A 15,184-nucleotide genomic window follows, 5' to 3' on the forward strand; every position below is an offset into this window, starting at 1 on the left:
TCAAGCGATGGCTTTACCACTCCTTCCATGGACACATCGATCTTCCAGAATATGGTCATGGAGATCCTGAGAAACATACAAGCCATTAGGCGCGTTTCCATTACCCTTCAAATTGCGCAAATTGAAATTGCGAATTGTAAATATGCCTAATGGAAACGCGTCAATTTCGCAAAAATGCCCATATATCGCAAAAAAGTTTTTAGCTCGCATGAGGTGGTTTTTCAGGCAATGCGGAAAAAGGAATAATTCGCAAAACTGCAATGGAAACGTTTTTTTTTTTTCCGCATTTACAGGTCACATGGCGTATGTAAAAAGTCATATGATCATTCTTCAGTGTACTATAACCTCCAAGAAACACTTCATACGTGGCCGGTCTCCAATATAAAGGGCTTTCCTACAATTAATGCTTAGACAATTTACACTGCACACTAGGGATGCACCGATACCACTTTTTTCAGTACTCGCCCGATACCGATACTTTTATTTTTGGTACTTGCCGATACCGAGTACCGATACCAATATTTTTATCGGCGTTTGGTATCGGGGCATTTTAACGAGTACAGGAGCTTAGTATCGGGCCCGATACCAGTATCGGTGCATCCCTACTGCACACGTCTGCGGTGCAGTGTGGCTCTGACACGGCCACTCTAGTCAATGCTTGTGTTTATTCCAGCTGCACCACGTATGTTTCTGAAGCGGCTCTCTGTGCTGCTTCTGTAAAGATACACGCTTACACCTCCTTTGAATAAATATAGCCAAAATCTGTTAAAATCCCATCAAAATCCGTTGCCTTGACTTGTCGCGAGAGGCAAAAGGTTACGTTTTAGTCGCATAACATTGGTTAATGGAAACGCCGTCATTTCGCAATACTTTTTTATCGACATTTATAAAATATCGCCAAAGTTTTGCGCAAATCTGTAATGAAAATGCGCCTATTGACTCTTTCTATATTTCATGCATGTAATCTGGAGAGATGAGTCATGGTCACCATTGAAATATACAGGAACTTGTAGTTGCTTGACACTATACATGTGTTTCATGTGCCATCAACAGATGCAATTTCCATTTCGCTTTCCTAGCTGATGCAACCTACCCGGGAAGTTGAGGACTTCTTATAATCATGAGGTCCGATCTGCAGCCCTCTGGAAGGCTGACCACGTCTGGGTACTTCTCCTGCCAAACAAACTGCCTGTTTATTAAAGGAATTAAAATCCCAACAGATTCCATCTGACCCACAGCAACCTGGTTCCAAAACAGTGGCCGATAACAAAACACATACGAACAAAATATGTGGAAAAATGTACATTTTAGATGATTGCGTAATTGTAAGTGGAAATAAGTTATTTGCTCCATAACAAGGCAAGAATACACTGAAGTCACAGTCTGAGACTGTCTGCACTGAACACTGATGTCTTAAAGGAATAAATCACTCAAAAATGTTATAATTTATTCCCCCTCACGTCATTTCTAATGGTTTTGACTTTCTTTCTTGAAACACAAAATGTGAATTTTTCAAGAACGTCCAGGCAAGAACATAATGAAATATTCAAATACAGTCAAAGTGAATGAGGACTAGGGCTTTTAGTTTCCAAAATCACCATAAAAATCTCATAAAATTGGTACATAATTTGACAAATTGCTTTTGTTCCTATTTTGTAAGTTGCTTTGGATAAAAGCGTCTGCTAAAAGCATGAATGTAAATGTAAATTTAAAAGTCTTCTGAAGTCATATGATACTTTTATGTAAGAAACAGACCCCCAAAATTAATTTTTCATTGTTAATTTTATCACTGTAATGAGCTGTTCACTGTTGTGACTGGATCATTGAGACAGTAACGTGAACCGGTTCAACCTAATTCCTTAACGAACCATTCAGACCAGTTTTGTAAACTAGACTCAATTATACTGATAAAGAATCTGGAATATTCCACAGAAATACACAGAATTTTACAACATTTTTATTTTTATGTGAACTATCCCTTTAATATACCAAGTGTTTTTAATAATTATTGAGCTGAAGACATTTAATAGTCATACCTTCAGGACTTTGAACCACAGAAGAGAAGATTGAATGCACAGAACCATTTAATGCTGACAGTAAATAAAATAAAAGAAGATAAATGTTTCCGTCTCTCTGTCTTTGGTAGAAACCACTAAATACAGTTAGAAATTATACCCTTACTTACCCTGTCCCTTAATTAGATATTAAAACATGTAAAGATACTCTGTATGTGTTTTAATAAGTAATTAAGACATCTAATTAAACTACTCTTAAATTTAACTCCTCATTTGCCTGAATTTTAACTAGCTAATTAAAAACATATGATAATTCACACCATGTTCCCACAATCAACCAGTACGGCCGTCACAAATCCCTTAGACAAATCATCAGACTTTCCCATTGGACATCAAATCTTTCCAGAATTTTTTCCTAATCCCCACATTACATAGTTGGGAAATGCTGTCAGTTACACCATTAACTTGATGTTCCCTCTGGTAAACACAAAGACTTTCTCTAACAAGTATCTCGAAACCTGTCTGAATTTGTGTTTGTGATGTTCCTTACGGCCCAGTGAAGACTAAACACTTATGTTCTTAGAGCGAGACATTTACATTTTTGCAAATGTTTATTTTTACATGTACACATTGATTCTGGTCAGTCGATGAGTTATGTAATTAGTTTTTAAGTCACAATGACTGTATTCTTTCCAGATTGTTCTATGCACACTTTTGGCACAGATTAATTTTATTTTATTGAAATATGGAGATGTAGATCGCACTTATGCAAAACTTTTCTTTTACAAATACAAATTGGTGTATGCTTTTCACTCTGCACATACAAATGTTTTTGATTATAAATTTTAGTTTTTACATGAAAGGTTTTGAATCTATTCAGAAAACTAGCATTTGCCAAGACTCTTAACCAATCATAAATATCGTAAATAACTTCATGGAGCTTCTGTTCAACAATTATTTAAAAGACACCACTGTTTTTGGTAAATGTGACACCGGTCTGACCAAAGGCTTCAAGGCTTCCTTAAACTAAGCCATTCATTTAGCATCCTTTACACAACCTAACCATTATTTGAACTCTATACCTCTATTGTCTGATCCTGGAACGACATGTTATACTCCCCACGGATCCCTGTCAACAGTTATTAAAACACCAGACAGAACAACCAGTCTCTGGGCTTGTTCAGAGGCCAATACTGTCTGGATGTGAGGAATCGTCTAAAAACTTGAGCTGAGAAATCAGAAAAGCTGCAATTCTGGGACTCCAAGTACATTTTCAGAAACACTGGAGTTAAATGTTCAATCCTTTCTTCCAGCACACCACAGGTTGCACCAATTAAAGCATTGTTTAATGTACACCAAGGTTTGTTAACAGCGGATGACCCGAAACTGAATTGTTAATCTGAATGCCTCGAGGGCGATTTTGAGGTACCCAGTTAAAAGGAAAGAAACACAAAACCGCTGACTACACACATGCCACTGCTGAGTACTTAAGCTCTCTGGCACAACATGAAATCTTCCATTATGTTAAAAGTTCCATAAGGAAATATACTGAACCAGATGCTGAAGCAAACTGACATTACCGCAGTGAAAAGAGATGTCTGAACGCAAACAAAAAATACAGTCCAGCCTTTTGACAGACATTATCATGGTGCTAGGCATGTGTGTGAAACAACCTTCTCGGTCTCAAAGAAAATCTCAAATGGTCCCTGACATTATACAGACCATTCTAACCAATGGAATTCATCTGTGGAAATAGTGATTTTTTTAAAGACATCCTAAATTCAACATCCTCTAGTGAGTTTATTCAAGAAAAGAACGCTATGTTGGTTGAGTCAACAACCAAACAGAACTAGAAGAACGTCCTATTCTCATAACTTAACAAGATGTGCGTAACAGAAAGTGCAGAAATGCAGGAGGTAGAACCATTTTACTTCCATGATGCGACAGCATTTTCAAAGTAGTATGTAGGGAGGGACTTGATGTCGAAAAGTGGTTTCTGTAGGACAGGTAGTTTGGAAGGATGGGACTGAACTTGGAATTGACTTGTTGGCGTCATCTGAAAAGGAAAGTAATTTCAAAGGTGGAGCAAGTACGTTTATTTTGATGAAAAATACTGATGAAATACTGATGTACACCAATGAATCATGCACAATTAAGACCAGGAACATGTATAAAGTTAGTTCACACACAGCAGGTCAAACAGTGAACAGTCGCAGCTGTTCATTCCAGCTGGTTGAGTCACTGAGCTCCGGTCATTACCTGACGCCAAGTCAAAACATCCTACGGTGCTGAAACATCTTACACCATTAATTTCACAGTACAGTTAAACTCTCTTTTGATCTACGTCTCGTAAAACTCATCTATTTGCAGTTCTGTCGCTAAGGACCGATGAGGCCTAGGCTGTAAAAACCTTTGTATATTGTTTAAAATGATCCCACATACACAGTACAACTCTTAGGTTACTTACACTACTAATCTTTTCGATGCAAGGAACGATAACGCACTCGGTCATGTAAGAGTGACATCAGCTTCAATCTAAGGCTGGATGTGTTTGCAATTTAGCATCTCAAGGTAAAAAAAACAAAAACAATCTGGAGATTGTTTTATTCTGAAAGCTCTGGAAAATGTCAGTATGTCAGTAAAAAAGTATGCAGTCCTTTCTGCTCATTAAAGACTATGTGGAGTTTCATCAAAATTATTTACAAAAATGTCAAACTTTAAAGAGCATTTAATTGCAAACATTTAATAGTTTAATTCAAAAACAGGTTAAATTGAATCAGCTGATTTGCCAAATCTTCAGCCATCATCTTCACGACGATTGGCTATTAAACTACACAATGTATTTAAAAGATATTTATTTGTCTACAGACAATGAATCAAACCTTCTAGTCACAACAGACGAACAGCATTTTTACAGTATAAACTTGCATTATCTTAATAATAATGTTATTGTGATAAATGACTAAAATGACATTGGCATATCTGTTGTGAGTTTAACAGTAAATTACACCAAGTAGTCCAGAACATAGTCCTCACTGTTTGCCAAATAAATCTTATATTCATGAATCTTATTATACAATCAATTAGTTCACGCAAAGCATGATTAGCTTCCTTTGGAAACATTTTTTTTGGCGGAGAAAGATATACAAACTAATTGGCCAGATTTTGTCTAAAACGCAAGTTGGTTTGATATCAGCTTCTTGTTTGAATCACAGCCATATAGCTGATGTTCATCTTTATCATATATTATAGAGATACTAATTGCCTTTATATATCCTTCAAGAGTTTGGTTTCTTTTGAGGCATTATGAGAAATAATGGACAATAGATGTGATTTACAGGAAAACCTTTGAGCATACCAATCTAATTATAGCACACAACTGCTTGACCATGACCCCTCCGTGTACAAAACTGAAAGACGAGAAAGCTGAGATCTTTCTTCTCGGCTCAACATGCCCACCCTCTGAAATGGGAGATGGGGCTGTCTTATTGGGCAGTAGTGGGGTCGACTTGAAGACCCATCCAGAAAAGCTTGAAACCAGTCCAGACGTCCTCTGATCAGCATATTGAAGCTACAATGTGTGCATTTACAGCCCATTTTCTGCACTTACATAATGTTTTTACAGAGTCGGTAATGACAAGCCAGATGCCACCTCTTTGTTTGAGTACAGTAGCCTTCCTAGCCTAGTAATTAGGTCGAACAAAATCACCAAGTTCTTTCGTCTGAGAGAGGCAGTATCTGGTCATGACCCTCATTTGGCTGAAACTTTCTGAGACAGAACTGGAGAAGTTCTGCCCGAGCGTGTCCCGACTAAACGCTAGAGCAGCCCCTGTCTGTTTTTGACATTTATCAGCGTTCTTGCTGCGGAGCAGACGCGCACACACTTCTTGCGCTGCTGGCAAATCCCACAGCTTTTGGGGAAAGAGCGGAAATATTTGGCCTCACAAAACTGCCCGAAACCAGTGGTAACGTACAAACGACTCTCTCCTCTCTTTCAGCTCTCACCCTCAGTAATGTCGTAAAACACTTTTTGGTACAACACTAATTGTATTCCTTTTCCGTCCGTGCATGTCACATTTTTATGGGTTTACAGATTAAAACTTCTCATTGCATGCAGTTTGGAACTTCTTCGCTAAACATTGAGACGTTTGCAGCTGGAGTGACGACAAATGTTTTTGGAAATAGGTCTGTCTCATCGCTGAAGCACTAGCATACAGCTGCAGGACTGTAAAAGTGATTATTGCTTTACTGTACCTGGTTTTCATTACAGCGTTAAGAGAGGGGGACTCCATATCATGCACACCCCTCTAGGATGTTTTTACTCACAGCAGTATATTTCAGCCCTCTCTTTCTCTGTCTAAGCTGTAGGTTTTAGATTCTTTCCATCTGAGCCTGGTCATCCTAAAGAGCTTAATTAAAACGCTTTTACCCTTCATCTACATTTCTGTTTTTTGTTTTTTTTTGCTCCATCCATCTCACCGCGGCTCTGATTTAATGTTAACCACATGATTTTGCCTGAGGGTCAGAGTGACGTTTGTAGACGCCCCCTGTACACAAATCAGCATTGCTCAGCTGTTGACTTTATTCTCGTTTCCCATTACTGTAAGTCGGGGAAATCTGTGTTGTCATCTTTTCCTTGTTTGGCTTGGCTTTTCTTCTGTAAGATATTTAAACTTTGTGATGCAAGTAACAGATCTGTATTAAAAAAAAAAAGGTTCTTTGGCATGTAAACTAAATTTCTTTGAAACAGGAGGCATGTAATCATCAAAGAAAATTTATGCACTGACACATTTTCAAATAAAATACAGCGTAATGGTAACAGAAACTCTTTACGCTGTTCAAAACTTTAATTTCTGAATTACGCACAAATTATTATTTTTAGTCTTGAACTGACTAAAACAATTCACTGAAATAATCAGATTTCAACTAATAATTTCTTATAATTTGGAAATCGATACCATGTTTTGAAAACAACAAAGAGTTTCCATTAAATTTAAACGTAAACTAATGACCATTCCATTACCATTCCACTAATCATTTAAATGTAATAATTTGTTCATAATTCGGAAGTTTACATTTAAAATGTTTAATTTAAACTAATAACAATTCCATTACCATTCCACTAATAATTTAAATGTATTAATTAGATTGCAATTCGGAAACTGCGACCAGGTTTAATGTTTTGAACACAGTGTAAAGTAGCCCTTCTCAAAGTCCGGACCGAGAGGGAATTCAATCCGGACCCGCCTCCACTTCGTATTTCAAGTGCTTCATTCATGAATGAGTACAAAACAGAGTTTCCAAAAACCTATCACTGTTGACTGTCTGGGCATATGAACATGCATGCATATATTTTGTTACTAGGGATGCACAATATTGGATTTTTGCCGATATCTGATATGCCGATAATTTTCAACTCTTTTGGCCGATAGTCGATGCCGTTATATTTCCTTTTGTTTGGAAACAACACCAAGTCTCTCCTGTGTGGAAATTATAAGCAAATAATTTTAAATTTTGGTTAGTTTTTAACAAGAACTTAGAACACACAGCAGTTCAAAGTTCTAAGAACTTAGAATTAAATAAACAATAATTAAGTTATTTTATAATGACAGTACATTGAAGCTTTGAAAATAACTATAAATAAACTATATATCAATCGCTGCATTTTTTTCAGAAAGACGCAGTAGTAACCTTAACATTTTATTTTAAGATTTAACATTTGTAGATGGTCTAAAGCAAAAGAGTTGTAAAAATTCTGAAAATATTTTAGAGCTCATAATTTGTTTAAAAAACTATAACATATTACACATTAATTAATAAATCAGTATAGGCTATATAACATTATTTAATTTACAAGTGTCATGTTTGTGATTTTTTTTTAATTCATGTGAGCGATAGCTTCTGACCTTTAAATCAAAACATACTCATGATTTTATGACATAAATTACTGCTTTATTTAATCAGAAACAGTCTAAATGTTATTTGTGTATTTTACTTTAATTTTATTAAAAGTAGGCCAACAGTGCCCCCTACGGAATTAAAACTCCTTACCGAACTGGCATTAGGACCCAGGGGAGGCTGCCGCTGCTGGCGTTGCACTTGCTATTACTGTTTACTCTATCATACACCGAACGCGTCATTCTGTATGTGCATTCTCAGTTTAAATGTAGCGATCCAAAGCAGTGAATCTAATCACCATTCAGGCAAAACTTTGCTTCAAAAATGAGTCACACTGCTGACGTGATCTAATCGCTAACACACCCTGAGCCCATGCGAGTTAACGTATTTCTCTTATCGGCAAGACATATCGTCATACTTTTTCATATTGGGCCGATGCCGATATGTACATTTAAAGCCATTATCGGCCTATTCCGATATCGGTCCAATAATATCGTGCATCCATATTTGTTACACAGATGGATGTTTGTGCTGCATGATATAAATAAAGTAATATAATTCACTGCTGTAGCGTATTGCAGTTATAATTCAAGATTTTAGCAATTCAGTTGAAGTGACTTTAGGTTACATTGAAGTGCTTTAGAAACAGAAAATATGTACACGAGAACTGCTTTATTGGGCATTTAGTTGTATAAAAATGCAGTACTTTATGTAACAGTTCAGAGAGTAAACACAAATACGACTTGATGACGTAATGAATATGATAATTAGCATATATAAAGTTGAATTGTTATATAAAGTTACAAGCATGTTTTTTAAAAACAAGTTTTGTAATAATTACTTCGGAACCGTTGATGAGAATTCAGATTCGAATTTGTTACTATTCAGATAACTGAAATTTACACTTAAAATAATAACCATTTCATTACCATTCCACTAACAACTTAAATTTAAACTAATATATTTGCAATTCGGAAATTGCTACCAGGTTTAAAGTAGTGATCGACCGATATTGATTTTTTATAACCGATACCGATACCAATTATTTGCATGTTTATGTGCCCAATAACCGATATGCAGAATATTTACTTACTGTTATAAAGTAAATAAATGACTGAGTGATTTAAGTCCATACTTCACTTTGGTTTTTCCTCCTTTCAGTCATCTTAAAAAAAAGTTGTCTTTCATAGTTTGTCTATGCGTTTACACAGAACTATATTCAAACTGCGATCACTCGTGGAGATAATAAATAATTAATTTCCATAGAGTTGTATCTTATGAGCATAGACAACAGACAAGAGAATTAAATTGAGCGTTTTCGTGGCTGTATTATTTAATTAATGCAAAGTTACGTCTTTATTGGAAGAGGACTTGACGGATTATTTTAGCCTACGTGACTCCGACTTCATGAGATGATGTGGAGCATAGACAACAGAGAGCGAATTAAATTCAGCACTTTTATTTCCAACATGCCACCATTCATGGCTGCATATTATTTAATTCACGCAAAGTTACGTCTTTATTGGGACAGGACTTGACGGATTATCTTACGTTACTCCGTGAGTTCATCTCTATTTCTTCGAGCCAAGCTGCATAAACTGCATATCAGGCATTTATGTAATACATCTAATTTGTGCATTAATGGCTATGTTATGTTAAATAAAGTTTACTAACTACAGTAAATCAAGTACCCGTGCACGCTGTTGTTGTTGTCTCGTCTCCCCTCAGACGTGCTGCAATGGTGATCCTGCGCGCAATTCTCAAAACATCCACAAGATGGCGGCGTTTATCGGTGAATCCGATATTACAAAACCGATATCCGATTATTGTAAAATGCTTAAATATCGGGGAAAATATCGGTAACCCGATATATCGGTCGATCTCTAGTTTAAAGTTTTGAAAACTGCATAAAAACTTTCCATTACCATTCTGCATATTGAATTGAAATGATCCAGGTTAATAACTAACTGATTCATTGAACCAAGAACCATGTCTTTCAGACATTTGACTCATAACAAGTCAAGAACTGATGCATTTGAGTGTACGTAGGGTTTTAATGATGATTTTCATGTTGCTACAACATCCAAAAACTTTATTAGCCAAGTCTTGCAAATTATATTTAAGTTCTAAATGACTGTTTTTATGGGCTGAATTGTGGCTGCAACAAATTGAACAGTTTGAATTGACCATAAACACTATTACTAAACTTGAAAAACCATAATGAATAGCAATATGTGCGCACATATGGCTTTATTGGAATGTTTTAGATAATTTAATATGGCACATCGGAATATCTGGAGTCACTGACGTTCATTTATACTTACTTTTCTAAAGAACAAATTGTGTAAATGAGCTGTATTTCCCATCACTACAACCTGAGAGTATGAGTGTTATTGAAACCAAGTCTGTTCTTACTAAAATGTGTGCTATGATAGTTACATTTGAACAGAATACTTAAAACCTCCTGCAGTCCTCTAAACACCACCCTTCACACACCTAAATAATAGTTTTACTCTTTACTCTTACAGTAAAGGTGTTAAAGGCTACTATTCCTTCAAAGCTGTCTGGCTCTCCAGGGTCAAGCTGTTAAAGGCTGGATCACCTGTGATGCCGTAACTTATCATTATGGAAATGTGTACGCTGACAGTATACATTAACAGAGTTATATGAGGAACACGTAGGGCTGAGATGCCTCTTTTTTTATCCCACAGGTTTCAGCCATGAGACTAAACCTGATTCTGGCACTGTCACTCCTCACCTGTCTGACCTTCAGCCTCGCAAAAGATCAGAGACGTCCCTTGGCACGAGATAGAAGACGAGGTGATGGAGCAAAACGAGCAAGAAAACAGACATCTAATACAGCCTTGCAGCAGGGAAGAACAGCAGAAAGCAATGGACAATATGGATCTATTTTCATTGAGTCTTACAAGAATACAAAGGAGCCAAAGCCAAACTATGAAGCGACTGCAGGTCAGTGTTGAGAAAGTTACTTTGAGACAGTAGTTTGTCAATCTATAAACTATTCGTAAATTACTATTTCTAAAACAAGTTGAACAATGACTAGCTGATGACATCTTTTACTGTCAAACCAGACTTTTTTAAACATAAAAATCAACATAAAAAGTCCATTGTGTATATATATATATATATTGAAATTAAACTTATTTGCCTTTATATATTGTGCAATTGAACAACAAAAATTACCTACAATAGATCAATGAAATCTATTGTAAGCAAAGAGTAAGCGAAGAGTATTTTGCATACAAAATACAGATTTTTAAATACAGTAGATGTTGTGAATGCATGTCCATTCCTTCTACAGGTTCAGAAAAGTCATAAAATATCAAGTATACATTGAGAGTCTTCAAATTGCCCTACAGCTTAGGATCACAGTGGTTAGTTTATATGATATAGTACATGACCATTCTGCCTAAGGTGGTAAGTCAGTTCTGAACACTGACAACATGATTATACACTGGCAACAAGCGACAGTGTGAACCTGCAATTCCGAAAAACACAAACATCCGCTTGTATCACAGCAAAAACACAGATGGTACCACCAACTTTCACTGGTAAAAAAAACAACACACCGTAAGTGTAGCATTAATGTCAATAACAAATCTGTAATTCTTACAAATGAAAAGCTGAAGAAGTGTGAGTGAAAAACAGCACATATGTGGTCAGTAAGACCCCATAAAAACAACAGAAAAAACACTATTTCCCAGTAGACCCATTTTACTACTGTATTACTAGCATGTGTACACCATTGACTACTAAGATCTCTTTACATGAGAACATAGATGTAGAAAAGCTACATATATGCCATGTGGAAAACAGTGTTGGGATAAGCTGATCTACATAGTCATTTTACAGCCAGAAAAATCTGCACTGGATGACAACATTGCCAGATGGTCATTAACAGGCGTTAGTTTCCAAAATCGTCTAACAGCCCTGTAAATGCAAAATGCGGCTTCTGTTGTCAATCACTGCCAGTTTTAATCATTATTTAGTAGGGATGCACCGATACCACTTTTTTCAGTACTCGCCCGATACCGAAACTTTTATTTTTGGTACTTGCCGATACCGAGTACCGATACCAATATTTTTATTGCATTTGTAAATTTTTTAAATATTGGGTACAGAAACCAAAAGAGTATGTATATTGTTTTAACGAGTACGAGTACATGAGCTCAGTATCGGGCCCGATACCGATAACAGTATCGGTGCATCCCTATTATTTAGTGAAGTGAAGTGTGGCCAAGTATGGTGACCCATACTCGGAATTTGTGCTCTGCATTTAACCCATCCAAGTGCACACACACAGTAGTGAACACACACTCAGAGCAGTGGGCAGCCATATTGCTGCGGTGCCTGGGGAGCAGTTGGGGGTTCGGTGCCTTGCTCAAGGGTCTCACCTCAGTCATGGTATTGAGGGTGGAAGAGAGCGCTGGTTATTCACTCCCCCTCACCAACAACTCCTGCCGGACCTGACACTCGAACCCGCAACCTTCGGGTTACAATTCCAACTCTCTAACCATTAGGCCACGACTATTTAAAAAAATAACGAATCAAATCAACATGATAAAACTGACAGCCTTGAGACAAATCAGACAGATTCATAAACAATTAATTAATTGATTTCATCACATTTCACAAACTTCGCTCAATTTAAAGGGATAGTTCATCCAAAAATTTAAATTCTGTCATCGTTAACTCACCCTTCAAGTTGTTCCAAACCTATATGATTTTTTTCTTCTGTTGAACACAAAAGAAGATATGCTGAAAACCAAACAGTCACTTCCATTCATTTTGGGTGATCTATCCCTTTAATTTAGCACTGATTTGCATGAGTAAGCAGAAATCGATGGTCACAATATTTAAGTAAAGCAAATTTCAGGTTACTGAAAGGTCACATATTGATCACATTTCTAAATGTCCTTCTTGTTTATGTAATTATTCCAGGAAAAACAGAGCACTGTGTATTTCGAGGCATCACCATGTACGATAAAACGGTGTGGTCGCCAAAGCCATGCGTGAATTGCCTGTGTTCCAGTGGTGAGGTGGTCTGCAACCGAATACTGTGTCCAGCCCTGCAGTGTCAACTCAAATTTCAACAAATCGGAGAGTGCTGCCCAATTTGCATTGACCCAGGTTTGGAAAAACAAGTGAAGTAACAACAATGCATGGAATTAGAACTGCCAATACATTTTATATATTAATTGTGATGTTCGATCTCCCCTTGTCTTATAAATGCACAATCGTCACAGTCTCAGTTGTCGATGCCCCTGAGTTTTCCGGTGACCCTCCGGCTCCCAACATTCTCGGAGATCCCTATACCGAAATATCACAAAACCAGAGAGATAAGAATGTAAGACTAAAAAAGGATGAAGAGGAACGGATTCGCAAAAAAGACGCTGAACGCAAGCAGAGGAAGAAGCAGAAGAAAGAGGAAGCTGAGAGACAGAGAAAGTTAAAAGAGGCGAAAGAAGCCAGAGAAAAAGAGGAGGAGTTAAGGAGGCTACGAGAGGAGGAAGAGGAGAGAGCAGCAGCGGAAGAGAGGAGGAGAAGGATGGAAGAACAGCGGAGGGCTGAGGAGGACAGGGCTCGTAGGCTGGAGTTGGAGCAAAGAGAGATGATGAGAGCTCTGGTAGAAGCAGCCGAACGTGCCCAGGAAGGACTCCGTGGAGACGAGGCCACTGAAGACGAGGACGTGGTTTGGTTGAGGGGGGACGTTTTCCAAATGCCACCAGTGCCTCCAACAAGAGCAGCAGATCCTACTCCTCTCTTAGCTCTCCAAGAGCCAACTGAACCGGGTGAGGAGGACCATGAACTGGGCGAAGAGGAACCAGAAGTAGTCGAGGAGGAATCTGAGATGGTTACCACATTGCTGCCTCCAGGTTGTTCGATCTCTGACGTCACTGTCACCTGTGAAAACGCTAAACTGACGGGTATACCACCACTGTCCATCCCTGAGCTCAAATCACTCAGCCTACAGGGTGAGGAAGACCACATCCCCGCGTAACCCCATTACAGGTCGTAAAGAGATACAGGCACTGCAATGGAACTTAGATCACTTTCCTAAGACACATGCAAGAAATTAAGTCTAAATCAGTATATACACCAGTATTTACACAGTCCACGTCCATGTATACAGATCCCAGTGAGGCTGATTTTGATAACCTGTCATGCATTATGAAATTACAGGCAATGAAATCAAAACCATCCCTGCTGGAGCATTCAATGGCATTCCCAACTTAGAGTGGATAGACTTGGGGAAAAATAAGATTGTTTCATCTGGAATAGACCCACAAGCACTTAAAGTAAGTTAAAAATACAAGTTTACCACATACTGCAAATAACTAACACATAAACACCCTTTTAGAAACATTGTGACCACCCAAATGATCTAACTGCAATTCACATTTTGCATGATATTTTTTTTTTTTTAAATGCCACACGTGGCGCAATGCTGAATGGCTGTGGTTCAAAAAATGGAGCAAATACTGTACATGTTCATGCCATTTAGTTGCATCAGACTTTGTGTCAAGAGATCTTAAAGGCCCCCCAAAAAACTTGTTAATAATATCTTGACGTGATCTGCAAGGCTGCTGAACAAGGCTGCTCACTTGCATTATGTTGTTGTAATTTTTAAACGTCTGCTGAATGTAGACAGACAGATAATAAAAAGTGTAAATAAATAAATAAATTGGCCTATTCTGAGTGTACAATTAAACTGACACGTACAAAGGGTTTCATTTATACAGGTTTTTTTCATGCAACACTTGAGCAATTGAGATAATGTACTTTTCCACTGCTGCCCTTCTGTTCAGAAATTCATATGAATTACTTCATGTCTTCCAGCTGAACTTTAGGTGAATTAGAGAAGCAAATGTTTCTTCCATAACGATTTAAAGCCATATCAAAACAGTACCAGCTGCAAACCTAACAGTGCTGAGCTCCAACATTTTGCTCTGTTCATAACCATATGGCTTTTACAGAAGTCACAAATCCTACTCTAATACAAACACTATACCTACTTGTACTCAGGGTGCGAATTACACAGTGACCATCGGGGGGGTCAGAGCACTGGGAGGGGAGGGGGGTATCTTTTATGTTTTAAATAGGGCTGTCAAGTGATTATTTAAAAAAATCTAATTAATTACTTCATGTACCAATTAATCAAATGAATCTCAAATTAATTAGATTAATTAATTAACATGCACATCATGTGCTGATTAAAGATAAAGTTATTATTAAAGATAATAGTTATC

The 15,184-nt window shown here is 37.4% G+C and overlaps 2 protein-coding genes across 7 annotated transcripts in view; one reads left to right on the forward strand and one right to left on the reverse strand.

Annotated features, from left to right (window-relative positions):
- LOC107704453 (centromere protein P) overlaps window positions 1-15,184 on the reverse strand; it is a 77,413-nt gene that overhangs the window by 3,166 nt on the left and 59,063 nt on the right. For 3 of the 5 annotated variants that reach the window (XM_016507380.1, XM_016507378.1, XM_016507376.1), the window contains exons 7-8: window positions 1,094-1,173; window positions 7-66 (exon numbers count right to left, since the gene is read on the reverse strand). In XM_016507380.1, the coding sequence (XP_016362866.1) occupies window positions 7-66; window positions 1,094-1,173 (140 nt within the window). Of the gene's footprint in view, window positions 67-1,093; window positions 1,174-3,821; window positions 4,072-15,184 lie in introns of those variants that run through there. The other 2 variants (XM_016507377.1, XM_016507381.1) reach the window with 2 other exon arrangements.
- ecm2 (extracellular matrix protein 2, female organ and adipocyte specific) overlaps window positions 5,828-15,184 on the forward strand; it is a 17,934-nt gene continuing 8,577 nt past the window's right edge. Inside the window, exons 1-5 of one of the 2 annotated variants that reach the window (XM_016507371.1) lie at window positions 5,828-5,980; window positions 10,625-10,883; window positions 12,867-13,064; window positions 13,181-13,909; window positions 14,118-14,233. In XM_016507371.1, the coding sequence (XP_016362857.1) occupies window positions 10,634-10,883; window positions 12,867-13,064; window positions 13,181-13,909; window positions 14,118-14,233 (1,293 nt within the window). In that variant the 5' untranslated portion in view covers window positions 5,828-5,980; window positions 10,625-10,633. Of the gene's footprint in view, window positions 5,981-10,624; window positions 10,884-12,866; window positions 13,065-13,174; window positions 13,910-14,117; window positions 14,234-15,184 lie in introns of both variants that reach the window. The other variant, XM_016507372.1, reaches the window with a different exon arrangement.

This window comes from Sinocyclocheilus anshuiensis, unplaced genomic scaffold, assembly GCF_001515605.1.
Source record: "Sinocyclocheilus anshuiensis isolate Anshui unplaced genomic scaffold, SAMN03320099.WGS_v1.1 scaffold1546, whole genome shotgun sequence".
Lineage (NCBI taxonomy): Eukaryota > Metazoa > Chordata > Actinopteri > Cypriniformes > Cyprinidae > Sinocyclocheilus > Sinocyclocheilus anshuiensis.